At 43.4% G+C, this 26,451-nt stretch overlaps 1 protein-coding gene and 1 non-coding gene across 3 annotated transcripts; one reads left to right on the top strand and one right to left on the bottom strand.

The window, feature by feature from the left end:
* Window positions 1–168: 168 nt before the first annotated feature.
* On the bottom strand, window positions 169–26,451 carry LOC122227299 (tRNA selenocysteine 1 associated protein 1). Of its 2 annotated transcripts, none has more exons than XM_042951689.1 (9): window positions 26,218–26,442; window positions 25,604–25,701; window positions 18,332–18,431; window positions 17,660–17,712; window positions 14,483–14,614; window positions 13,338–13,457; window positions 8,622–8,784; window positions 8,169–8,202; window positions 169–425 (listed from the first exon to the last, which is right to left on the bottom strand). In XM_042951689.1, the coding sequence occupies exons 1-9, from the start codon at window positions 26,242–26,244 to the stop codon at window positions 289–291; spliced, it is 864 nt and encodes a 287-aa protein (XP_042807623.1). In that variant the 5' UTR covers window positions 26,245–26,442; the 3' UTR covers window positions 169–288. The 2 variants fall into 2 exon arrangements, with proteins under 2 accessions (XP_042807623.1, XP_042807624.1); XM_042951690.1 differs by lacking the exon at window positions 169–425 and adding an exon at window positions 2,881–3,232 and having other exon boundaries at window positions 26,218–26,451.
* LOC122229088 lies at window positions 19,591–19,690 on the top strand. The gene has a single exon (XR_006206946.1). It is a non-coding gene; the product is annotated as a small nucleolar RNA U13 (small nucleolar RNA).

The raw sequence follows: 26,451 nt of genomic DNA, 5'->3' as shown, positions 1-26,451 counted from the left end.
TCCAGTTCATTAACGACTCCAAATTCTTCTCTCCAAGAGTGTACATAACCCTACCTGGAACAACTGTTCAAAGACAAATTGGAAAACCTTGTTTAACGGCACCTTGGTTTTCAAACTCAAAAGGCTGTCGAAGGGAGTGGTGGTGCAAGAACAGTCATAATCAGAATAGTTGGTTACTAAAATCTTACAAAACGTTTCCAAAAAGGTAAAAGTTCTTCCAATACTTTTGTTAAAAAGGAGTCTCTTATCTCCATCACACAGTCCGTTTCTGTTTGTCCTTTGTCCTGACTACATCACGGCAGGGATCTCTGAAGAGACTGTGTCCAGGGGCTGCCAGTGACAGTCCATCAGTGCATCGTACAGCTCCTCACTCTGCTCCATGAACTCCTTGTTGGCCTCCGTCACATCCAACTGCGGCATGGGGTCTGCAAGAAAAGCAAGGGTGGGTTCCGAGCGCCAAGAGAAGCTCTGGGAGACTTGGACTCTGTTCCCAACTGCCAGGACTTCCTCCTTCCTCAGGAAGTTCCCTACCCTCGGTCAGAGTCCCTCATGCCTCACAGGGGTGGATACCACTGTCTTGCAGGCTTCCTCTGAGGATGAAAATAGAACCTGCTTAGAGAATGGAACGTGTAGTCAGTACTCAGATGATGGCGGCTGTTATTCCTCCTCTTATCTCTGGCCTTCCTGTGCGCTGGCTTTCCTGGAGTGGTCTTTATTTCAATTTTGGGTTCTGGAAATCTGATCAAAATTACTAAATCCAAAGCACTGTTGTTAAAAGGGAACATTACATAGCCGTGAAAATGAACCTCAGCTGCATACAACTTGATTGGATCTCACAAACGGTGACTCTGTTAGTACATTTACAACAATGAGCACGGAGGATTGTACAGAATTGTTGAAATCACTACACTGTACACTGAAACTAATAACACTGCTAACCATACTGGAATTTCATTTAAAAAAAAGGTGAGGGGTGTCTCGGTGGCTCAGTCGGTTAAAGCATCTGGCTTTTTAATTTTTTTTTAATTAAAAAAAATATGAGAAAGTGTGAGCAGGGGAGGGGCAGAGAGAAAGGAGAGACAGAATCTGAAACAGGCTCCAGACTCAGCTGTCAGCACTCGAGAACTGTGAGATCATGACCTGAGCTGAAGTCATACTCAACTGAGCACCCAAGCACCCCAAGCATCTGACTCTTGATATCAGTTCATGTCATGATCTCACAGTTCATGGGTTTAAGCCCCGCGTCGGGCTCTGTGCTGACAGTGTGGAGCCTGCTTAGGATTCTCTCTTTCCTCCTCTCTCTGTGCCCCTCCCCAGGCTCATGCTTTTTCTCTCAAAATAATAAACATTAAAAAATAAAGAGTTTATGGGGTGGCTGGATGGCTCAGTTGGTTGAGTGTCCAACTCCTGATTTTGGCTCAGGGCATGATCTCATGGTTTGTGGATTTGGGCCCTGCGTTGCATTCTCTGCTGGCAGTGGGGAGCCTGTTTGGGGGTTCTCCCTCTCTCTACCCCTCCCCCACTCACTCTCAAACTTTAAAAAAGGTTTAAATTGTCAAAAAAAATAATGTTGAATGAAAAAAGCAAGACGTATCTATAGTACAGCTGCATTACATGAAGTTAAAAACAGGCAAAACTAAACCATATTATTTAAGGATGCATATCTAGGTGATAATAAAGAGAAAATCAATACAGTAGTTTCCCCTAGCAGGGTTGTGATTAGGGGAAGGATAGTTTCTGGAGGCTGGCAATGTTTTATTGCCCTGAATAAAGGTTTCACAAGCAATTGCTTTATAATTACATATTAAACTATATGCTTGTTTTACATACTTTTCTGTAATAAAAGAAGTTTAAAAAAATTCCTTAATCACTATGACTGCTAACATTTTATACTTTTCCTTGCCATCTTGTGTTGGTTTAAAAGGCACACACACACACACACACACACACACACACACAAATACAATAAAATGCACATACACAAACACACATTCATTACAACACTTATTTTACAATTAGAGACATTAAAGAAGACCTAAGTAAATAGGCATCCCATGTACTTGGAATGGGACACAATATTGTTTTTAGACAGCAATACTCCCCAAATTGTTCAGTGTAATCCCTATAAAAATCAGCTGCCTTGTTTTGCAGACATTGAGAGGCTCATAAAATGTAGATGGAAATGCAAAGGAGGCACACTTGGGTGGCTCAGTCGGTTAAGCGTCCGACTTCGACTCAAGTCATGATCTCACAGTTCATGAGTTCAAGCCCCATGGTCAGAATCTGTGCTGACAGCTGGAGCCTGCTTTGGATTCTGTGTCTCCCCCTCTCACTGTCCCTCCCCCACTCATGCTCTTTCTCTCAAAAATAAACATTAAAAATTTTTTTAATTAAAAAAAAATGCAAAGGATCTAGAATAGCCAAAACAATCTTGAAAAAGAAAGGTCAAGGACTTTGCCACTTCAAAACTTACTACAAAGTAACAGTAGTAAAAAAAAAAAAAAAAAAACCAACTGTGGCAGTGGCTGAAAGATAAGCATATAGATCAATGGAATAAGATTTGAGAGTCCAAATGCAACCTGTACATTTATAGTGAATTCGTCTTCTAAAAGGGTAGCAGACCACTGAATGGTAAAGAATAGTTTTTCAACAAATGGTGCTGGGACAACTAGATAACCAGACAAAAGAATAAAGCTAGACTCTTAAGAATTAAGAACTTACTTAAGCAAGAATTAACTAAACACGGATCAAAGACCTAAATATAAGAGCTGAAACTATAAACTCTTAGGAGAAAACAGGTGTAAACAAACAATGCCTTTTAGATAACAGCATTTAAGCACAAACAAAAAAAAATAAATTGAACTTCATGGAAATTAACTTTTGTGCTTCCAAGGACATTATCAAGAAAGTAGAGACAGTCATGGAATGGGATAATTTGCAAATCTTAAGTCTGACAAGGAACTGGAATCCAGAACAGAATATGAAAAACTCTGGCAAGGCTACATACAAAGACAACCCAACTTAAAAACGGACAAAGGACTTGACTAGATATTTCTCCAAAGATCTACACACACACGGTCAATAAGCATACAAAGATGCACAAAGCATTAGCCATTAGGAAAGTGCAAACCAAAACCACAAAGAGATATCACTTGAAACTCACCAGTGTGGCTGTAATGAAAAAGAGTAACAATCACTGGTGAGGATGTGGAGAAACTGGAAGCCTCATAAGCTGTTGGTGAGAACAGAAAATGCTGCAGCCTTTTCAGAAAAGTTTGGCAGTTCCTCCAATGGTTAAATATAGAGTTTGCCATATGATCCAGCAATTTCATCCCTAGGTAATGAAAACTTTTCTCTGTCCATACAAAAACTTATACATGAATGTTCTTTAGTAGTATATTCATAATACTAAAAGTGGAAAGAACCCAAATGTCTATCAACAAAACGAATGGGTATCTACACAATGGAATATTATTTGGCTATAAAAAATGAAATAATGGCACATGCTACAACATGGACAAACCTTGAAAACACTATGCTGAGTGAAAGAAGCCATTCACAAAGGCCCACACATTATACACAATTCCATTTATTTAAAATGCCCTGGGGTGCTGGCACAGTGGGTACAGCACGTCTCTCTTAATCTCAGGGTTGTGAGTTCAAGCCCCACACTGGGCATGAAGCCCAATTAAAAAAAGGGGGGGGGGCACCTGGGTGGCTTAGTCTGTTAAGCGTCTGACTTCAGCTCAGGTCATGATCTCTCAGTTTGTGGGTTCAAGTCCCGCATCGGGCTCTGTGCTGACGGCTCAGAGCCTGGAGACTGCTTCAGATTCTATTAGCTCCCTCTGCCCCTCCCCTGTTCATGCTCTCTCTCTCAAAAATGAATCAACATTTAAAAAAATTCGGACTGGGGCGCCTGGGTGGCTCAGTCGGTTAAGCGTCCGACTTCGGCTCAGGTCACGATCTCACGGTCCGTGAGTTCGAGCCCCGCATTGGGCTCTGGGCTGATGGCTCAGAGCCTGGAGCCGGCTTCCGATTCTGTGTCTCTCTCTCTCTCTCTCTGACCCTCCCCCATTCATGCTCTGTCTCTCTCTGTCTCAAAAATAAATAAACGTTAAAAAAAAATCTTATTAAAAAAATTCGGACTTCTGTGAATGGTGTGAGAAAGTGGTCTAGTTTCAATCTTCTGCATGTTGCTGTCCAGTTCTCCCAGCACCATTTGTTAAAGAGGATGTGGAGAAACGGGAACCCTCTTGCACTGTTGGTGGGAATGCAAATTGGTGCAGCCACTCTGGAAAACAGTGTGGAGGTTCCTCAACAAATTAAAAATAGACCTACCCTATGACCCAGCAATAGCACTGCTAGGAATTTACCCAAGGGATACAGGAGTGCTGATGCACAGGGGCACTTGTACCCCAATGTTTATAGCAGCACTCTCAATAATAGCCAAATTATGCAAAGAGCCTAAATGTCCACCAACTGATGAGTGGATAAAGAAATTGTGGTTTATATACACAACGGAGTACTACGTGGCAATGAGAAAGAATGAAATATGGCCCTTTGTAGCAACATGGATGGAACTGGAGAGTGTTATGCTAAGTGAAATAAGCCATACAGAGAAAGGCAGATACCATGTTTTCACTCTTATGTGGATCCTGAGAAACTTAACAGAAACCCATGGGGGAGGGGAAGGAAAAAAAAAAGAGGTTAGAGTGGGAGAGAGCCAAAGCATAAGAGACTCTTAAAAACTGAGAACAAACTGAGAGTTGATGGGGGGTGGGAGGGAGGGGAGGGTGGGTGATGGGTAGATGGAGGGCACCTTTTGGGATGAGCACCGGGTGTTGTATGGAAACCAATTTGACAATAAATTTCATATATTGAAAAGAAAAAAAAAAAAAAAAAACCTACAGTCTGTTACATAAAAAAAATAAATAAATAAAATAAAATAAATAAATAAATAAAAAAATTCGGAGTTCAAGCTGTATTACAAACCTGTAATCATCAAGACAGTATGGTACTGACACAAGAACAGACACTCAGATCAGTGGAACAGAATAGAGAACCCGGAAATGGACCCACAAACATATGGCCAACTAATCTTTGACAAAGCAGGAAAGAATATCCAACGGAATAAAGACAGCCTCTTCAGCAAGTAGGAAGCTGGGACATGCAGAAAAATGAACCTGGACCACTTTCTCACCCCATACACAAAAATAAACTCAAAATGGATGAAAGACCTAAATGTAAGACAGGAATCCATCAGAATCCTCGAGGAGAAAGCAGGCAAAAACCTCTTTGATCTTGGCTGAAGCAACTTCTTAACTCAACACATCTCCAGAGGCCAGGGAAACAAAAGCAAAAATGAACTACTGGGACCTCCTCAAAATAAAAAGCTTCTGCACAGCAAAGGAAACAACCAGCAAAACTAAAAGGCAACTGACAGAATGGGAGAAGATATTTGCAAACAACCTATCAGATAAAGGGTGAGTAACCAAAATCTATAAAGAACTTATCAAACTCAACACCCAAAAAACAAATAATCCAGTGAAGAAATGGGCAAAAGACATGAATAGACACTTCTCCAAAGAAGACATCCAGATGGCCAACTGACACATGAAAAAATGCTAAACGTCACTCTTCATCAGGGAAATACAAATCAAAACCACAATGAGATACCACCTCACACCTGTCAGAATGGCTAACATGAACAACTCAGGCAACAACAGATGTTGGCGAGGATGCGGAGAGAGAGGATCTCTTTTGCATTGTTGGTGGGAATGCAAACTGGTGTAGCCACTCTGGAAAACAGTATGGAGGTTCCTCAAAAAATGTAAAATAGAACTACCCTACAACTCAGGAATTGTACTACTAGGTATTTATCCAAGGGATACAGGTATGCTGTTTTGAAGGGACACATGCACCCCGATGTTTATAGCAGCACTATCAACTATAGCCAAAGTATGGAAAGAGCCCTAATGTCCATCGATGGATGAACGGATAAAGATGTGGTATATATATACAATGGAGTATCACTCGGCAATCAAAAAGAATGAAATCTTGCCATTCAGAACTACGTGGATGGAACTAGACAGTACTATGCTAAGCAAAATTAGAGAAAGACATATATCACATGACTTCACTCATATGAGGACTTTAAGACACAGAACAGATGAACACAAGGGAATGGAAGCAAAAATAATATAAAAACGGGAGTGGGGGGGGCACCCGGGTGGCTCAGTCGGTTGGGCGTTTGGCTTCGGCTCAGGTCATGATCTCACAGTCCGTGAGTTCAAGCCCCGCATTAGGCTCTGTGCTGACAGCTCACAGCCTGAAGCCTACTTCGGATTCTGACTCCCTCTCTCTCTGCCCCTTCCCCACTCACACTGTGTCTCTCTCTCAAAATAAAATAAAAACATGAAAAAAAATTAAAAACAGGGAGGGGAACAAAATATAAGGGACCCTAAATATGGAGAACAAACAGAGGGTTACTGGAGGGGTTGTGGGAGGGGGGAGGGGCTAAATGGATAAGGGGCACTAAGGACTCTACTCCTGAAATCACTGTTGCGCTATATGCTCACTTGGATGTAAATTTAAAAAATTAAATTTATTTAAATTAAAAAAAATTAAAACAACAACAAAACCCAGAATAGGTAAATCCAAACAGACAGAAAGTAGATGAGCGGCTGGCAGGGACTGGAGGGGGCCGGCACACGGAGAGTGACTGCTAATGGCTGCAGAGTTTCTTTTGGAATTAGTGGTAATGATAGTACAACTTTGTGACTACTGCCCACCCCAACCCCCACTTGTGCTTTAAGTAAACGAATACAACTTTAAAAAAATATATTGGACTGTATACTTTTTTTTTAACATTCATTTATTTTTGAGAGACAGAGAGAAACAGAGTATGAGCTCAAACCTGGGAACCGCAAGATCATGACCTGAGCAGAAGTTGGACGCTTAACCAACTGAGCCACCCAGAAGAGTTTTACTTCTTTAAAACTCAACGTCTATTTAGGGGTGCCTGGGTGGCTCAGTCGGTGTTCTCTCGTGGCTTCGTATTCTCTCTCTCTCCCTCTCTCTCTGCTCCTCCCCCACTCGAACTGTGTCTGTCTCTCTCAAAATAAATAAATAAACTTAAAAAAAAAAACCAAAACCTTAACATCTGTTCAGAAACATGTTGAAAAACTTTTTTTCATAATTTTTTCAAGCCTTAGAGAATCCTTTAATTACTAATATTTCCCTTGAAAAGTTTTGAAGGTTAGCAATTCCTTCAGTTTTACTTTCCTTTTTCTTGTTAAATTCAGTAAAAATTACAATAAATGCTTTTTTTTTAATGTTTATTAATTTTTGAGAGAAAGAGTGTGAACAGGGGAGGGGCAGTGAGAGGGGGAGACACAGAATCCGAAGCAGGCTCCAAGCTCTGAGCCGTCAGCACAGAGTGCGATGCAGGGCTTGAACCTGGGAGCCACGAGATCGTGACCCAAGCCGAAGTCATGCTTAAGTGACTGAGACACCCAGGTGCCCCAGTAAATGCTTTTAATTAAAAAATAATAATGGCTATTACTATGTCGCAAATGGGGGTGATTTTCAGTTTCTTCATCAATATGTTACTATAGTTTCCAAATTTTCAATGGTAAGTAACTATTACTTGAAAATGAGAGCGGTGCCTTGTGGCTCAGTCAGTGGAGTGTGCAACTCCTGATCACAGGGTTGTGAGTTCGAGCCCCATGTTGGGGGTAGAGATTATGTAAATAAATAAACTTGAAAAAAATGAGGAAAAAATGTAATGTAAAATATATAGAAACATTAAAACATGAAATAGAAAATGAATTTTACAAATTATCAAACAAATACAAGGCAACAGTTTTGCTGGAGAACTGCATCTGGGGACCGAATGGCCCACGTCTAGGGAGTGACCAGCTCTCTCTCCTGTTGAGCTGCTCCCTCCGGGCTCTCTGGGACCTGCACAGACACCGCTGGGGGACACACTCAGTTCTTACTCTAATTACACAAGCACTAGTTCTCTCACTAAAAGTCAGTCTCCTCAAGAGCACGCTCCACACTGCACTCCTCAGCATCTAGCTACAGGCACAGTGCCAGCCACAGGGCGGTCACCCGGCAACAGCTGACAGAGGACAGAGGAATGGGTGAGCAAACTCCTTTCTTACCTTCCAATGCGTCGTCCCCGACTTCTTCGTATGTCTGCCAAGAGACCAGAGAGGGGATGAGAAGCAGCGTGAACTCCTGGCCCAAGGCCAGGAGGCCTTTTTTTTTTTTTCTTTAACATTTATTTATTTATTTTTGAGACAGAGAGAGACAGAGCACAAGTGGGGAGGGGCAGAGAGAGGAGACACAGAATCTGAAGCAGGCTCCAGGCTCCGAGCTGTCAGCACAGAGCCCAACGTGGGGCTCGAACTCACAAACCGTGAGATCGTGACCTGAGCCGAAGCCGGACACTCAACCGACTGAGCCATCCAGGCGCCCCTGGGAGGCCTTATTTTTAACAAGAGGAACTCGGTTGCTGCCTCTTTGCCATATTTTCTAAAGTCCAAGCTGCCACCCTTACCGATCCCCGGAGGACGACATACCCAAGAGGACCAGGTCTGCCGAACCATGGTTACCTGCATGGTGCTCTGTGTGTAGCCATACTGGGGGTAGCTGTAGCTGTAGCTGCCTGTGTTCTGGTCATAGCCCCACTGCGCATAGTAGTTCTGGTACTGCTGGTAATACTGGTTGTAGCTGTAACTGTACATCTGACTATATTCCACTGGCTTCACGCGGCTCCTTAAATGAAGAAAGAAGCAAAAAGAAACAAATGTAGACAAACGTTTCCATAACTCTTACTACGTGGCCAGGGGCTGTTCTAAGTGCTTGCCGCAGATCAACTCATTCAAAACCCACGACAACCTTATGTAAGAACAATACGTTATTCCTATTTTAGATGAGGAAATTGAGGTACATGCAGGCCACATCATTTGTCCAAAGCCACATAGCTAATAGGAGATCCACACCCAGGCAATCTGGCTTCAGAGCCCAGGCTTTACAGTCAGGAGTTTTGTTTTTGCTTTAATTTTTTTTTTTAAGTTTATTTATTTATTTTGAGAGAGAGAGAGCGAGCGAGCACGAGCGGGCAGGGACAGAGAGAGAGGGAAAAGAGAGAATCCCAAGCAGGCTCCACACTGCCAGCACAGAGCCTGACAGGGGGACTCGAACTTATGAAACTGTGACATCAAAAACTGAGCTCAAACCAAGAATCAAACCTTAACCGACTGAGCCACCCAGGTGCCCCTACAGTCAGGAGTTTTAATGGTTAGGTTTGTCTCTCTTATCAAATCTTGTCAGTACTGACTTGTCCTCTTACCAAGATCTTGGGGGGCTGGTTTTTTTGCCACCCACAAAGGCTCAGGTGAACAAGGCCTGGAAAATCTGGATTTAGGATGATCCAAGAAGCTTGTCAACTACAAAATGTCTAATCACCTCTTCGCCACACACACACACACAAAACAAGTGTTCCAGAAGGTCCAGTAGGTTTAGCGGCACCACTGTGGTCACAGCTACCATTACGGAGTAGGTACTCAGGATCTGGGCCCATTGATTTTCATATACAGTCTCCTATCTTAAGTCTCACACAACCCTTTGGCAGAGCTATTATGTGTTTTTCCCATTATACAGATGAGAATACTGAGCCTCTAAAAGATTAAGTGATTTACCCAAGGCCACACCTAGGACTGGAGCCAAATTCAGCTCCAAGGCTCATGCTCTGAACACCACACTGTTACCTACAGTACCTGCTCTGACAGATGTAAGACATCTTGCCAGGCTCCTATAATCCTGCACTCACAAATCAGGGCTGAGGCCCAGGCTCAGTGGGCAGCTTTCTTCTCCTGCTTGCATGGCTACCCTAGCCACTGCTAACCAAAGACAGAATGTCAAGCTTGAAAAGGATCCACTGCTCTCAAAAATGTACACAATCATGTGTGAGTAGGCTTATGAGACAGGCCTGGGGTATGACCAGCAGTCCTAGGTGGGAGGAATCAAAAGAACAACATGGCAACGTGCTTCCAGAGTCATCACACTCCTGAGAGCCAGACTCGTGAGTGCACACCAAATACGCAGGAGGCAGAGGCCCACACCACCCGCTGGCTGGCTTATACGGAGAACTGTAACTGCCACATGGTGTGGAATGCACTCACGTCCTCATGATTAGTGTATTCTATCTCCACAGTGAAGCTAGAGAGGAAACCAAGTCATAAGCAGGAGGTGACCTACCACAGCAATCCTGTCACAGGAACCACAAATTCTCAAAGTCTGAATGAGCGCGAGTTCTTTTCGAGTGCAACATCTGCTTGGTGAGCAGGACTCGGCTAGAGCAGTTAGACAACACCATGCCTGACCATCTTAGCATCACCTCCTGATGGGGTGGCCGGATGAAGTCTAGTGGCAGAGACTTCCTCTCCCTGCCCGGCGTGAGGCTAGAAACTGCTAATGCTCCCCTCCGACTACCCTGACACGCTTCCAAGGAGTCTGCCACCCTCCTGATATATTCACATAATTGAAGGTCATCTCCCTGGCCTGGGTCTGTACACTTCTGCTCTGTTTCTCCACACTCAGCTCTTACAGATGAATCCTCAAAGAGAACCCTTACCACCCTCAATTCCCAGTGCTTGATGGCGCTTCCCTAGAGGCAGGCCCCAAATTCTGACAATGATCAACCAGGAAATAGAACAGAACATAACCTCCTTGCAGAAGGCACTTTGTTTTTCTTGATTACAGCTACAACTCCAAAGTCTAGGTCAGGGCCCGCAGAGTTGTAGGAACTCGGTTATTGTTGACTGAATAAATGGTAACATGTCAGAAACAACCAACAATGTCAACATCTGAGGAACCTTGAGGCAGAATATACGGTCAAGATACCCTGAAGCTATTAAAAATATTATGGTGAGGATTGTAGAGCTATGTCGGAAAGGGAATGTGTATATGAGGGAAACTGGGGGAAAAAGAATGAGCACTGTTACTGTAATTAAAAATGAATAAAGAGGGGTGCCTGCATGGCTCAGTTGGTTAAGCATCTGACTCTTGATCTCAGCTCAGGTCACGATCTGATGGTTGTGAGATCAAGTCCTGTGTCAGGCTCCAAGCTGGGCATGGAGCCAGCTTAAGATTCTCTCTCTCTCCCTCTGCCCCTCCCCCCACTGTCTCGGGGGCATGTACATACACTCTCTCTCTCTCTCAAAATAAATAAATAAATAAATATTTTTAAAAAATGAATAAACACTGGGTGCCTGGGTGGCTCAGTTCATTAAGCATCCAACTCTTGGTTTCAGCTCAGGTCATGGACCGTGGTTCTTGGGCTTGAGCCCTTCATCCGGCTCTACAATGGTGGCTCAGAGCCTGCTTGGAATTCTCTCTTTCTCTCTCTCTGCCCCTCCCTCGCAAGAGCTCTCTTTCTCTCTCAAAATAAATAAGTAAACTTTGGAAGTCAGAAATCATAATTAGTCATTTTAGGATAATGAGGAAATTTCTTTTAAATATTTTCTGTAATGTTTTATATAGTATAGAATAACATTTTGAGGGGAAATTACTCAAACTGATCTTCCATGTATTAAATACAGTTAAGCTACAAAGAACCTCCAAATCTTTTGCTGCTTTGAAAAACCTTGCCATTTAGGGGCACCCTGGTGGCTCGGTCGGTTAGTGCCCAACTTTGGCTCAGGTCATGATCTCACGGTTCATGAGTTCAAGCCTCACATGGAGTCACTGCTGTCAGCACAGAGCCCCTTCAGACCCTGTCTCTCACTCTCTGCCCCTCCCCCACTTGGGCTTTCTCAAAAATAAATAAAACATTAAAAAAAAAAAAAAGGAAAGAAAGAAAGAGAGAAGGGCACCTGGGTGGCTCAGTTGGTTAGGCATCTGACTTCGGTTCACGTCATGATCGCCTGTTCATGAGTTCAAACCCTGCGTCAGGCTCTATGCTGATAGCTCAGAGCCTGGAGCCTGCTTAGATTCTGTCTCCTTCTCTGCTTCTCCCTGCCTCACACTCTGTCTCTGTCTCTCTCAAAAGTAAATAAACATGAAAGAAAAGAAAAGAAAAGAAAAGAAAAGAAAAGAAAAGAAAGGAAAGGAAAGGAAAGGAAAGGAAAGGAAAGGAAAGGAAAGGAAAGGAAAGGAAAAGAAAAGAAAAGAAAAGAAAGAAAAAACTGGCAGCCTAGGACTAGAACCCAATAAAAAAAAAAAAAGACAGGGGCGCCTGGGTGGCGCAGTCGGTTAAGCGTCCGACTTCAGCCAGGTCACGATCTCGCGGTCCGTGAGTTCGAGCCCCGCGTCGGGCTCTGTGCTGACGGCTCAGAGCCTGGAGCCTGTTTCAGATTCTGTGTCTCCCTCTCTCTCTGCCCCTCCCCCGTTCATGCTCTGTCTCTCTCTGTCCCAAAGTAAATAAAAAACGTTGAAAAAAAAAAATTAAAAAAAAAAAAAAAAAAAAAAAAAAAGACAGAAAAACCTGGCCATTTGGAAATTCTGCCCCAAGAATGCAGCCATTCTGCCACTCATGGCATAGACTTCCTCAGCCTTCACATTATTGACTTGGGGGCAAGGCAGACAAGTCTTTCGGGTGGGGCCGGCCTGTGCATTGTGCGACATTTAGTAGCATCCCGGGCCTCCACTCATTAGATGTCCTCCCCAACAAGTTGTGACAACCAAAATTGTCTCCAGGTGTCGCCAATGTCCCGCTGTGGGATGAAACTGTCCCCAGTTGAGAACCACTGCTTTGGCCAAAGGATAGAAGATTCTATGCAGAGAGCAGTTGTCTTCTGACTGAAAAACCTGCTTGGAGTTGTAAGGGAAGAAGGGCTCTCTGACTGGCATGACAGGTATGATAGTGATGTACATAATATTCTGTAGTGTTTAGGATCATTACCTTTTAGCTATTCCCATAGTTAAAATTGGGTATAATATCTTTCCTTCTGCTCAATTCTCATCAGTTCTGTGGATAAATCTCTAATGGTGACACTACGGGGCAAAGAGCAAGCACATGGGAGAATGCAGAGCCCAACTGCTTTCCCAGCACTGCTACCAGCCATGTCCGAATGTATGTGCCTTCACCAGTCAGAGCTCTCTCCCAACTGTAAGCTTCTGGAGGGGCAGGGTTATGTTCCTTCATCTCCAATGCCCAGAACACAGCCTAGCAAGTAACAGGCACTCATTATCTGTGACCTAAACTATGCCTCCCTGCAGTCTCACGTCCAGCATGCGGAAGCTCGCATTATCACCAAGCAGATGAGGAGCGTCCAGGCTGGCATCAGTCCAGAGGCTCTCTACCTTCCCACCAGTGCACGACTCACGCTTTGGGGATTGCCACACTCAGCCGAACTGGTTTAGACCCTAAGCCAACTGCTCCCTGGCACTCAGTCAGAGCTCGCTTCTGTTCCAGTTCATCTGTGAATTTCACAAAACCATAGCCCCTGTAGGAAACAAAAGCAGACACACTATTTAGATCACAAATGTGATGAAGGTAAAGTTTAAAAACAGAAAAGAGAGAGAGTCCCTCAAACTCTGTAGGAAGGGATGAGATCCCCATCAGTGGAGGCATGCTGTAGGTAGAACGATCCAAGATTCCAGCGCTGGAGGATCCTGAGATCTGGGGGAATCCCTAGTTTCGTTCACCGTTCCCCTCCACGCCTTCACTGATGGGGCTCCTTCCCAAACAGAGGCTTCCCACCCAATCTACTGGAAATATTATTATCATCAGTATGGTAGTAGTAACAGCCATAGAAGTTCACTGAGCAAATACTTCCTGCGTCTGCCCTGTTCGCCAGGTATGGTGTTAGGCACTGGGGCTCAGCAGTCCTAAGCAGACAAGGTTCTTGCTCTGCTGGACTCATATTCTACTTGGGGGATCAACGAATGATAGTGAACATTTCATGAGCACTTTTTATTTCCCAGCACCGTGCTGAGCGTCTCATCAAACGGCCCAACAATTAGATAATGGTGGTATCTGCATTTTCCTGAGGAGGGAACTGAGGTCAGAGGGGTTCATAACTTGCCCGACATCACTGGAGAATCAGGATTCAGATCAAGGCCCCAAGCTTGTAACTCAACCTCATGCTTATAACTATTACTCTGATCAAGAATAAGCCTTTCTTGAGGTTTTTCCACTTTTGAAGTAACACTAATAAATAAAATGGCAAACATCTACAAAGCCTTTCCTATCGCTTTATTTATATCACATCCTGTAACTCTGACATCAGCCCTATGAACAGATACTATCAATCCGCATCTGTTTCACAGATGAGGAAACAGGGTCAGAGCTTCGGTGACGTGTTTACCACATTATCCCCAGCCAGTATTGGAGTGAGGGTTCACACCAGAACGTCCAGCTCCAGAGCTTATGCTCTTAACCACCGTGCTCCATGGCCTTGCTCTAACATTTCCATCCAAAACACAAATGCTGGAACGGGGTAGGCATCAGTAACCAATGAGGTCTTACTTAGACACGCCTGTCTGGTCCAAAACCACCTTGCCTCCCCGACAGGAGGGGTAGACTTTGACGAAGAATTCATACAGCATGCCGTCATCCACGTCTGGGGTCAGGTCCCCCACAAACAGGGAGTACTCAGGGCTGAGAGGAGAGAACAAGATTCAGAGACAATCACCAAAACCTTTGTTCTAACAAGCTCTTTTGGCCCATTCTAGGTAAACCTCCTGGGCCTTCTGAGGGAACAGTACATCTGATGGGCCCTTAACCAGGTCTGAATGTGTTGCATTTGGCAGCCCTGGCAGAAGAGTTATGGAAGCAGCCCCCTGTCCCAAGTCCCTTACTCACTGAACAAAGCCTGTTTGGCTTTGAGTGCAGATGGGGGGACCCGGTCAGAGGATCTCAAAGGAGAAACCTACACATTCTGTATTCACTGCATTTTTGTAAAGTAATTTCTTTGCAAAAAAAAAAATTTTTTTTAATGTTTTTATTTATTTTTGAGACAATGCAAGAGACAGAGTGCAAGCGGCCGAGGGGCAGCAGAGGGAGACACAGAATCTGAAGCGGGCTCCAGGCTCCGAGCTGTCAGCCCAGAGCCCGACGTGGGGCTTGAACTCACGAACTGTGAGATCATGACCTGAGCCGAAGTCAGACGCTTAACCGACTGAGCCACTCAGGCTCCCCTTTTTAAGTAATTTCTATGCCCAACATGGGGCTCGAATTCATGACCCCAAGATCAAAAACTGTGTGCTCTAGGTGCCCCTCACTGCATATTTTTAGTTGAAATAGTGAAAGATAGAGAATGAGAACTGGACCTTATGTCCTAAAGCCTGAAACCCCAGCTAGGATGAAATCCCCTAACTTTTAGAATGTGTGTCAGCAAACTTTTCCTGTAAAGTGCCAGACAATAAAAGTTTTAAGCTTGGTGGGGCACCTATGGTCTCTGTTGCTTTTTCTGTTTTCACAACCCTTTAGAAGTATAAAAACCATTTTTAGCTTGCAGGTGACACAAGTCAGGCCACATCTTGTCAACCTCTTATTTTAAATATATATATTTTAAGTTTATTTATTTTGAGGGGGGGTGGTGTGCAAGCGTAGGGGAGGGGCAAAGAGAGAGACAAAGAGAATCCCAAGCAAGTTAGAGTCCAGCATGGGGCTTGATCTCACAAACAGATCATGACCTGAGCCAAAACCAAGAGTTGGGCCCTTAACCAGCTGAGCCATCCAGATGCCTTTATTTTATTCTTTTTTTTTAATAGTCATTCTTTTTTTTTTTTTTTTTTTTTAATTTACATCCAAATTAGTTAGCATATAGTGCAACAATGATTTCAGGAGTAGATTCCTTAGTGCCCCTTACCCATTTAGCCCATCCCCCCTCCCACAACCCCTCCAATAACCCTCAGTTTGTTCGCCATATTTATGAGTCTCTTCTGTTTTGTCCCCCTCCCTGTTCTTATATTATTTTTGTTTTCTTTCCCTTATGTTCATCTGTTTTGTCTCTTAAAGCCCTCATATAAGTGAAGCCATATGATTTTTGTCTTTCTCTGACTGACTAATTTCACTTAGCATAATACCCTCCAGTTCCATCCACGTAGTTGCAAATAGCAAGACTGCGTTCTTTTTGATTGCCGAGTAATACTCTATTGTGTATACACACACACACACATATATGTATATATACACACCACATTTTCTTTACCCATTCGTCCATCGATGGACATTTGGGCTCTTTCCATACTTTGGCTATTATTGATAGTGCTGCTATAAACTACTCCTATTCTATTCTATTCTATTCTATTCTATTCTATTCTATTCTATTCTATTCTATTCTAGAGAGATAGAGCACAAACAGGAGAGGGGGAAAGGAGAAAGGGGGAGAGAGGGAGAGACAATCCCAAGTAGGCTCCACACTCAGCATGGAGCCCGATGTTGGGCCTCAATCCCACGACCTAGGGATCATGACCTGAGTCAAAATCAAGAGCTGGGCGCTCCAAGTGAGCCACCCTAGGTCCCCCATTCTAGAAAAATTATTAAAAGAAAAAATCAGGGCACCTGCCTGGATCAGTCAGTGGAGCGTATGACTCTTGATCTCTGGGCTATGAGTTTAAGTTCAGATTACTTAAAAATAAAATCTTAAAAAAAGAAAAAATCAAACATGTAAACTCATTATTATTTTCTTAGTTCAAGCATGATATATATTCCTTCTTTAAAATCAGAATATACAACAGGCAGCTGGGTGGCTCAGTAGGTTGGGCATCTAACCTCAGCTCAGGTCATGATATCAGTTCGTGAGTTCAAGCCCTGAGTCAGGCTCTGTGCTGACAGCTTGGGGCCTGGAGCCTGCTTCAGATTCGGTGTCTCCCTTGCTCTCTGCCCCTCCCCCTCTCGCACTCTGTCTCTCTCTCTCTCTCAAAAATAACTAAATATTAAGAAATAAAAAAATAAAATCAGAATACACAAAAGGACAAAAGAAAAATAAAATTACCAACAACCCAACCACTCAAAAGTAATCACTATGAACACTGTTATATTTTTCTTTTTTTTTTCCCTTGGGCTTCTCTTTTTGAATTTACAAAACTTGGGTATAACTCATTTTGTTTCTAGCATTTTTTCACTTTTAACATATCACCAATGTCTTGACATGTCCTATTTTGCTACAATGACTTATTAATGGATACACAATATTCCAATTAATAAACATATTGTCACGTAAACCACTTCTCAATTATTAGATTATCTGGGGTTTCTCCAATTTTTCCCGTTATATGTAATATTTCAATGAACACTTTTGAGGCTAATCTTTGCATACATCCATGAATAAATTCTGAAAAGTAGAATTACAGGGTCAGTGGGTGCATATGTTTTTTAAACTCTTGATACATTGTTTTAAAGCTTTTGAACAGCACCCCGAAAAGTTGAAGCTGAACGGATTTATGTTGCTACAACAGGTCAATTCTTACTATGGGTAACAGGGAGGAAGGCTAGAGGTGGGCCCAAATAGAATACATGGGTCTTGACAAGAAGCCCCAGTGGGGAAGGGGAAGGAGTCATCCTTAGGGAGGAAGGCAAAGTGGACCAAACTTGGCTCCTCAACCGTCTCTTTGGTAGAGCCCAACACAGTGATGCATCTTGTCTCTATCTAGACATTTCCTGGGGCTTGAGGCTACCTTGGGGTTACCCTATGCTTACCTGTTATCTGGTTGTTTCCCATAAGTGGCATAGTTCAGTTTAAAACGTTTTGCCTAGAAATTTAAAAACAAACAAACTAAAACAGAGAAGGGCATTTCAAGAGCCAAACAATATTTGAAAAAAACTGAAATAAATTACCTTGGCCAAAACATCTCCCCCTCTCTAAGCCTCAGCTTTTTCTCCTGTATAAAATGGGGGGGTTGCACGGATGATCGCTAAGGGCACTGCCAGCTCCATGGTTCTATGAGCCCAGGTGTGCCAGCTTGGTGCAGCTGTAAGCTAAGTAACTGTGGGAAGAGCAGAATGTAACTCTCTTGAAACGTGTCCTCACTACCGCCAGCCTGTTCTAGTTTCTCAGTCAGGCAGAGGTCTGGGGTTTCAAGTCTTCCGTTAAGGGAGGCAGAAGTGCACAGCGCAAAGGGCATGGATTTTAGAGGCAACCAATCTTCAGTTTGCATCCTGGCTCTGTACTTACTACCTGTGTTGCCTTGGGGCAAGTTATTTCACTTCCCTGAGCTTCAGTTTCCTGGTCTGTCAAAGATAACAATGCCTACTGTTCAGGGTTTTTATAGGATTAAATTAAATAATGTAAGTATACAGTAGGGATTCAATAAATGATAGTTATCGATGACAATAAAAATGGCAACATCATCATTATCTAAGTGTCCTTACAGGTGTTGCTCCGGGAAGGGGTTTCCCATTAATTTTATGCAAACACTTCTCGGCTGTGGCCAAATCTGCGAATTCTACAAAACAGTAGCCAGCTGGGATTCTGGAAAGAAAGCAAACAAGAGAAAGAGAATGGTTAAAGGTGGGATTCTCAGATGAGACTAAGCCCTGGCCTGAGGGGAAGGAAAAATGTTTTTCTAATCAGAGCCTGTACTATTTTTTGTTCCCTCTTATATTCTAGTTCAAAACTAATTTACAAACCTGAATGTAAGGATTGCCAATCTGGGCGAGTCCCACACTCATCTATCTAGTAAACATTTACTTATGTACTATATCACCTATGAAGTATTTTTGTCAAGAATATTTAATATAATACGGGGCACCTGGGTGGCTCAGTTGAATGCCTGACTTTGGCTCCAGTCATGATCTCATGGTTCATGAGTCTGAGTCCCACATCGGGCTCGCTGCTGTCAGTGCAAAGCCTGCTTTGGATCCTCTGTCCTCCTCTGCCCATCCCCCACTTGCACTCACTCTCTTTCTCTCTCAAAAATAAACAAAAAATATATATATATTTAATACAATCCAATCAAACCCTTAGATCTAATGTCCAGTTTACAGGAAATATTAGGGACAGAACAAGTAAAACACCACCAAAAGGAAGCAATTAAGTCCAGAAAGTTAAACTAGATTCCAGAATGTAGAACCTTATGTAAGACAATTGGTCTTACCTCTTTAAAAAGTCAGTGTTACGAAAAAAGATAAGAGGTGAGCATTTTTTTTTTCTTTTTTTTAATGTTTATTTATTTTGGGGGGAGAGAGAGCACACAAGCACAAGTGGGGGAGGGAGAGAGAAAGGGAGACATAGTCTGTGCTGACAGCTCAGAGCCTGGAGCCTGTTTCAGATTCTGTGTCTCCCTTTCTCTGCCCCTCCCAGGCTTGCGCACTCTCTGTCTCTCTCTCAAATATAAATAACATTAAAAAATAAATAAATAGGGGCGCCTGGGTGGCTTGGTCGGTTAAGCGTCCGACTTCAGCTCAGGTCATGATCTCACGGTCCGTGAGTTCGAGCCCCGCGTCGGGCTCTGTGCTGACAGCTCAGAGCCTGGAGCCTGTTTCAGGTTCTGTGTCTCCCTCTCTCTCTGCCCCTCCCCTGTTCATGCTCTGTCTCTCTTTGTCTCAAAAATAAATAAACGTTAAAAAAAAAATTTAAAAATAAATAAATAAATAAATAAATAAATAAATAAATAAATAAAGAGGAGATGATCCTTTAGTTCATTAAGTGTGATGACTGAGTGTTCATACTTTTGTGATATGTACCTTCCTCAAACCCTGTTACAACCTTAGCACACTACTCATCTGACTTGGGGAAAAAAAAATTTTTTTTTAAAGCTATAAAAAGCTATTCTTGGGGCAAATATAAAAATTTAAATGTAGACTGGGCACTATATGGGAATTATCTGGGTATCGTTTGATGGGTATCAGGGAATCACTGTTAATGCTGTTAGTATGATAGAAGCATTGTGGTTATGTCCAGTTTTTGGCAATGTATGCTTAAATATGTTGTGGTAAACTGTCACAACATCTGTGACTTACTTTCATATGATTTAGCAAAAAGAAACATGTATCTACATCTATCCAGTTAAAGAGAGAGATAAGGAAAATATGGCAACATGTTAACAAAATTCAGTGGTGACTATATTAGTGTTCACTGTACCATTCTTTGTAGTTTTATTTGAAAATTTTCACAATTTAAAGTGTTTTTTTTTTCTTGATCACCTACCACAGGTCAGGCTGATACAGAGCTGAAGAACAAGAGTCCTGTCCTCAAGAAACTTACAATCTGGCTGGCTGGACAAAGTAAACCCATGGACCCTAATTGCGAGATGTCTAGGAGATCCCCCATATTCTATTTTTTAAAGAGACGGAAGTAGGAGGATATGGCTATATCCTCTGACATCCCTTCTACTATGAGATTTATACTGAAAACAGTTAATTTTCCTTAACATCATCCTTACAGGTATCACCGGTGAAATAATCCTAACTTTTCTGGAAATATTACTCAAGATCCTTAGTTCCAATAAACATATGGACACAAAGCCAAGAAGGTATGGGTAATAGCAGTGCTTGTGCCCAAGGATCACAGAACAGGATCTATGAGCTCCATGTTTGTTGATGCTAAGAAGAATGAAGGGCCAAATCTGTGTCTTCTATGTGTGAGAATCTTGAGGCTCACAGATGTGAAGACCACCATTAGTAAGAGCTACCCACTACTGGGGCACCTGGGTGGCTCGGTCAGTAAAGCAACTAACTCTTGATTTCCGCTAGTCAGGATCCCAGGGTTGGCGTTATTACTGAGGATGACGAGATTATACACAACGTGGGCTAGCTAAAATGTAACACAGATTTCTGGTGGGCTGCAGTTAAGCTTGGAAGGGGCGTGGGTTTCTTGGAATGCCAGAGGCCTCAATGCATTATGCCCTAGCCCGGAGGCCAGCCCTTCCAGGTGTTTCTGCAGTCCTTGGGGAACTCCCTTATCTATACATTGCATACAAAGTTTAGCAAAATAATAGGACACATAGCCACTTTCCATATTTCTCTGATTTGATTAGTCTCTTGTGATTATTCACCTTTTAGTCAGGCACCCTTTGTTTTTGCTTGCCTGAAATGTTATACGCCCTTTGAACATAAATGAGAGTATAAGTGAGGCAAACAGGGTCTTAGTCTGTGAACCCTGACCCCGTGCCTTCTCCTCTCTTTCTTAGCAAAGAGTGGAGTAATCTTTCATCCATCAGGGCAGGGTTTGCTGGCCATTCCCAGCAGGATCAAGCCCAGCCTCGGACTCCCCACTGAATGTGAAGCCTGCTTAAGATTCTCTGTCTCTCTCTCTCTTTCTCTCCCTTTGCCCCTCTCCCCTGCTCTCGTGCTCTCTCTAAAAAATAAAAAATAAATAAAAAAATTCAATCATGGACTTGAAAAAAAAAAAGAGCTGAAGACTACAAAGCACTCACTATGGGCCAGGTTCTGTGTTGGCCATTTCACACGCACCATCTCTCACTGACTGAATCGTCACACTAACTCTGCGAGGTGAATGAAACCATTACTCCCATTTAGAAGGGGACACGGAGACCTAGCAGGATTCTACAGTAGGCCTTAACCCACACAGCTGGGATGTGCCACAGGTTGGAGTTGAATTCTGACTACATTCTTTCCCCAACATCTTATTGTAAAAAATTCCAAACATAAAAATGAAAAGAATTGGGGGCACCTGGCTGGCTCAGTCAGAAGAGCATGCAACGCTTGGTCTCGGGCCATAAGTTTGAGCCCCACATTGGATGAAGAGATTACTAAAAGAAAAAGAAAAAACTTAAAAAAAAAGAATTGTATAGCAAACACCTACATATCCACCACCTATAATTAACCCTTTATTATACTTATTTTGTTACACAATTATCCATCTATTCATCCCTCTACCCACTTATTATCCTTATTTTCTGATACATTCCAAAATTAGGTTTTAGATATTGGTATGCTTCCCTCAATTACTTCAACATGCATATTATTCAATTATTCTTTACAGTTTTTTTTTTTGTTTGTTTTACAAGCAGTGAAATATACACACAGAGAACTGCACAAATCTTCTAGACACTGAGTTATTTTTACCATACATCAATTTTGTATTTTCTACAAGTTTAAATAAATGGAACCATACAGTAAGGCTTTTTTCATTTAGCATAATGCCTTTTTTTTTCTTCAGGTAAACTCCACACCCAAGGTGGGGCTCAAATTCATGACCCCAAGATCAGGAATCACATGCTCCACCAACTGAGCCAGCCAGGCACCCCTTCATTCAGCCTAATGATGGAGATTCATCATTCATTCATTATTGCTGAGTGGGATTCTATTGTATGAAAACACCAATATGTATCTGTTTACCTATCTGTGGATATCTGGACTGCTTGCAGTTTTCAGCCATTGTCCTGAAGCTGTTATGAACACTCTTTTCAATTCCTATTTTTGGTGGATAGATGTTTTCATTTCTCTTGGGTAAATACCTAGACTAGACTTGCTCAGTCATAAGGCAGATGTATATAAGAAACTGCCAGACTCAGGGCTCAATCCCACGAACCATGAGATCATGACCTGAGCTGAAATCAAGAGTCAGACACTTAACTGACTGAGCCACCCAGGCACCCCCCACTCAACTGCATTCTTAATGATTCTTTTAATGTTTATTCATTTTTGAGAGAGAGAGAGAGAATGAGCAGGGGAGGGGCACAGAGACAGGGGGAGACAGAGAATCTCAAGCAGGCTCTGTGCTTCACAGTGAGCCCCACCTAAGGGCTTGATCTCACAACCATGAGATCATGACCTGAGCCGAAATCAAGAGTTCGTCACTCAACTGACTGAGCCACCCAGGCACCTCTGGTCTTATTTTTTAAATTTGCATTTACTCATTCTACAGTATTCTTATAAGCCTCTTCAAAGTCTTTTATCAAGTGAGGCTGAATAAAAATGCAATGTGTCTGTAAGTATCAGCGTAAGAAACAGCTAGAGTTTAGTAACGGATAGGAAGATATGGTTCCAAATCTCATTTCAGTAAAGTAGAAAGTACTACAGAATGTTTGTTTTCATACCAGTAGCTGATTATCTGGGGCCTTCTGTCTACAAGAGTGAAAAAGAAAAATATTTAGGCTGGCACGATGTACCAGTCAGAAAATCCTAGGTATGAAGCGTCTCAGCCCCTCTGGCCAACCTAGTAGTATTTAAGTTCTAACAAGCACCCTTATCCCATGTGATTGACTAACTAAACCTTTCTTTGTACATTTATAGATCATGCATCCTTTCCTAGAAAGAACAGAGCTCTTCTCTCCTGTACCACCCTGGGCACCAAGGAACCAAACCCCACCACCACCACCAAGGAACCAGGCCCTTTGGCAATACCTCTGAGCCCTGTGACAACATCTGTCGCTGGCACCACTGAGCCTGTGTGTAATCAAGAACTGTCATAGAGGGGTGCCCGAATAATTCAAGAGGTTAAGCAACCGACTCCTGATTTCAGCTCAGGTCATGAACTCACAGTTTGAGTTCAAGCCCCACATCGGGCTCTGCACTGTCAGAGTGGGGATTCTCTCTCTCTGCCCCTCCCATACTCTCTCTCTCTCAAAATAAGTAAAATAAACTTAAAAAAAAACAAAAACAAAAAAACACAATTGTCATAGACCACTGCACTTCTATAATTAATTGCCCTAAATTACTTTTAAAATCTCTGGGCCAGGAGAAACCTTGGAGTGGGCGTGTGTGTTGTTTTGTTTATTTATTTTTATTTATTTAAAAAAATTTGAATGTTTAGCTATCTTTGAGAGAGAGACAGAGAATGAGTGGGGGAAGGGCAGAGAGAGAGAGGGAGACAGAGAATCTGAAAACAGGCTCCAGGCTCTGAGCTGTCAGCAGAGCCCAATGAGGGGCTCGAACTCAGGAACGGTGAGATCAAGGCCTAGGCTGAAGTCGGATGCTTAACCAACTGAGCCACCCAGGCACCCCTGGAGTAGGCTTTTGGACAAGAGTCTGCCTTCTCCTCAGGTGGCTGACCTCCTGAATAAAGCTCCTATTCTTTCAAATTAAAACTCCTCTCTTGGGGGTGGGAGGGCGAGAAGAAAAAACAACTCATCTCTATAGAGTATTGGCCTTTCCAACTACAGGCAACCAAACCTGGGTTTCAGTAACAGGTATTGAGACTCTGAATACACAAAGTACCTGTCAACCAAATAGCCAAAACTGACTGCAGTTCATACCTCTCATCTGTATTTTTCAACCATGTGATGTTTTATTTTTTTTTAATTTTTTTTAGTGTTTATTTATTTTTGAGAGAGAGGCAGAGTTTGAGCCGGGGAGGGGCAGAGAGAGAGGGAGACACAGAATCGGAAGCAGGCTCCAGGCTCTGAGCTGTCAGCACAGAGCACGACACGGGGCTCGAACTCACGGGCCGTGAGATCATGACCTGGGCCGAAGTCGGATGCCCAACCGACTGAGCCACCCAAGCACCCCCAGCCATGTGATGTTTTAGCAAGCTACTTTAGTAGAGTATGGGGCAGAGTAGCTGCTCAGTAAATACTGACAATTGATAAAAGAATCCTCCCTTTTCTAACTAGAACCCTAAGGAAAACTAAGACCCCCTCCTCCCAAGAGAAGGAAGAATCTGGAGGCAATATAGCACCACTATCTCAAAATATTCTCTGCATTTTGTTGTTTCCATATTTACTGTTTCATCTCCCTATTAGAACGTAGTAAACTGCATGAGAGGAAGGACTATGGTTTGTTTCAGCCTCCTATCCAGGGAACCCAGAACAACAGCACATAGTATTATTTCTATAAATAACTTTTTAAGTGAATGACACACAAGAGTTAAGAGCACTCATGGCTTTAAGAACAGACCTGAGTCCTGGCTTGTCATTTAATAGCTCTGTAAACTTTAAGACAGTTATGAAGCTTCTCTAATAATAGTACTTAGCTCAGACGTATTTGTCTGACTTTAGGGGCACCTGGCTGGCTCAGTCGGTGGAGCATGCGACTCTTTATGTCAGGGTTGTGAATGCAAGCCTCATGTTGGGTGTAGAGATTACTTAAAAATAAAATCTATTAAAAAAGTGATTTTAAAGCGTTTATTACTGTGGCACCTGGGTGGCCCAGTAGGTTGGGTGTTGGACTTTGGCTCAGGGCATGACCTCATAGTTCATGGGTTTCAGCCCCGCATTGGGCTTTGAGCTAACAGAGCAGAACCAGCTTCAGATTCTCTATCTCCCTCTCTCTCAGCCCTTCCCCCGCTCTCTTTCTCTCTCAAAAATAAACAAACAAAAAAAAAAGTGCTTATAATTAAGCATACTGTAATCTGTTTATATTTATTGAGCATATACCATATGCCAGACACTGTTCTAAATGATGAACGTGAATTAACTCATTTAATCCTCACCATAACTCTTTGAAGGCGATGCTGTTATCGCCTCCATTTTCATAGTTGTGTCAGGAGATGGAGAGGTTAAGTAATTTGCGGAAGGTCACAATAGTAGACATAACTTTCAGTCTGGTTCCAGAGGCCAGTCCTCAAGCAATATGCTACACTTCCTCTCAATAAGCCCCCAAAATGTTAGCGTTTATAACGTTATATTAACTATTATTAGGGGTGAGAAGCCCTGACTTTGTGATGTTTACACTCTCAGAATGACACTTGCAGCATGGTCTATTAACGGAGAATTGAGAAGATCGAAGGAGAAAATGTACCCAGTGAGGCGGTTTCGGATAATTTTGACGCTCATTACGGTCTCCCCCATGGTGGCAAAGGCTCTGGAGATGAAATTCTCATCCATGTAGGGCTCCAGCTGCGTAAATACAAGAGCAGAGCGATTCAGGCCAGCCAGCAAGCAGGCTCCTCAGTCCGGGTTCCAGAGCCCACGCGGGTTTGGCTACGCGATGCTGGTGGGGGCGGGGTGAGGGAGGGGAGATTTTCATCTACAGAGTGGCCTGATCCCCACCTTTCAATCCCTTGCCTCCGTCCCCTCAAACTTGCTCCCTTTAGGGGGCCTCCCTTCTGGATCTAGTAACCCCTCCAGTCCTAGAGCCACAGCGCCCTTCAACCTTGGGGTTCTGCCATGCTATCCCCCTAAAGAACCTCCCTTTCCCTTCCATGCATGAACCCAGGTGAAAGGCCAGGAACCCCCACCCTCAGACTCGGTCCCTTCTTCTAAATGCTGGGACCCTCCTGTGTCACCCAAAGAACTCCCCTCCCCATTCACTTCCACCCTTTTGGGATTCCAAGACCCTTCCGCCTCAGACTCTTCCTCCCCCGTGGCACTAAGAGTCGTCCTCCTCGGACCCGCGCAGCCGCCCTCACTCACATCGCCCATCCACAGGCTGGCCGCCATGTCCGCAGCCGGCCCGGAATTCCGTGGGCCAAGGAGGCCAGCGCGGTAGCCAGACCGCGGGGTCCGGGACCGCCAAGGAGCATGCGCCTCGGACGCCTTCTGCGCAAGCTCTGAAACTCCAGCGCCCAGGGCCGCGCCCGGATTTGCCACTCCGGGTTTTTCCGACGATTCGGCTAGGCGCGGAGTTCCTGGATCCCTGAGGGCGGA

This window comes from Panthera leo, chromosome C1 (assembly GCF_018350215.1).
Source record: "Panthera leo isolate Ple1 chromosome C1, P.leo_Ple1_pat1.1, whole genome shotgun sequence".
Lineage (NCBI taxonomy): Eukaryota > Metazoa > Chordata > Mammalia > Carnivora > Felidae > Panthera > Panthera leo.
Note: the sequence above shows the minus strand (reverse complement) of the source record. Positions and strands in the feature narration are given on the sequence as shown.

Excerpts from the sequence above, each read along its gene's own strand:
- LOC122227299 (XM_042951689.1), bottom strand. The coding sequence starts at position 26,244 with ATGGCGGCCAGCCTGTGGATGGGCGAT. Across the intron at positions 25,702-26,217 it reads CCAGCCTGTGGATGGGCGAT|CTGGAGCCCTACATGGATGA; the intron begins GTGAGTGAGGGC and ends GTATTTACGCAG. Across the intron at positions 426-8,168 it reads CGGGGACGACGCATTGGAAG|ACCCCATGCCGCAGTTGGAT; the intron begins GTAAGAAAGGAG and ends CTTTTCTTGCAG.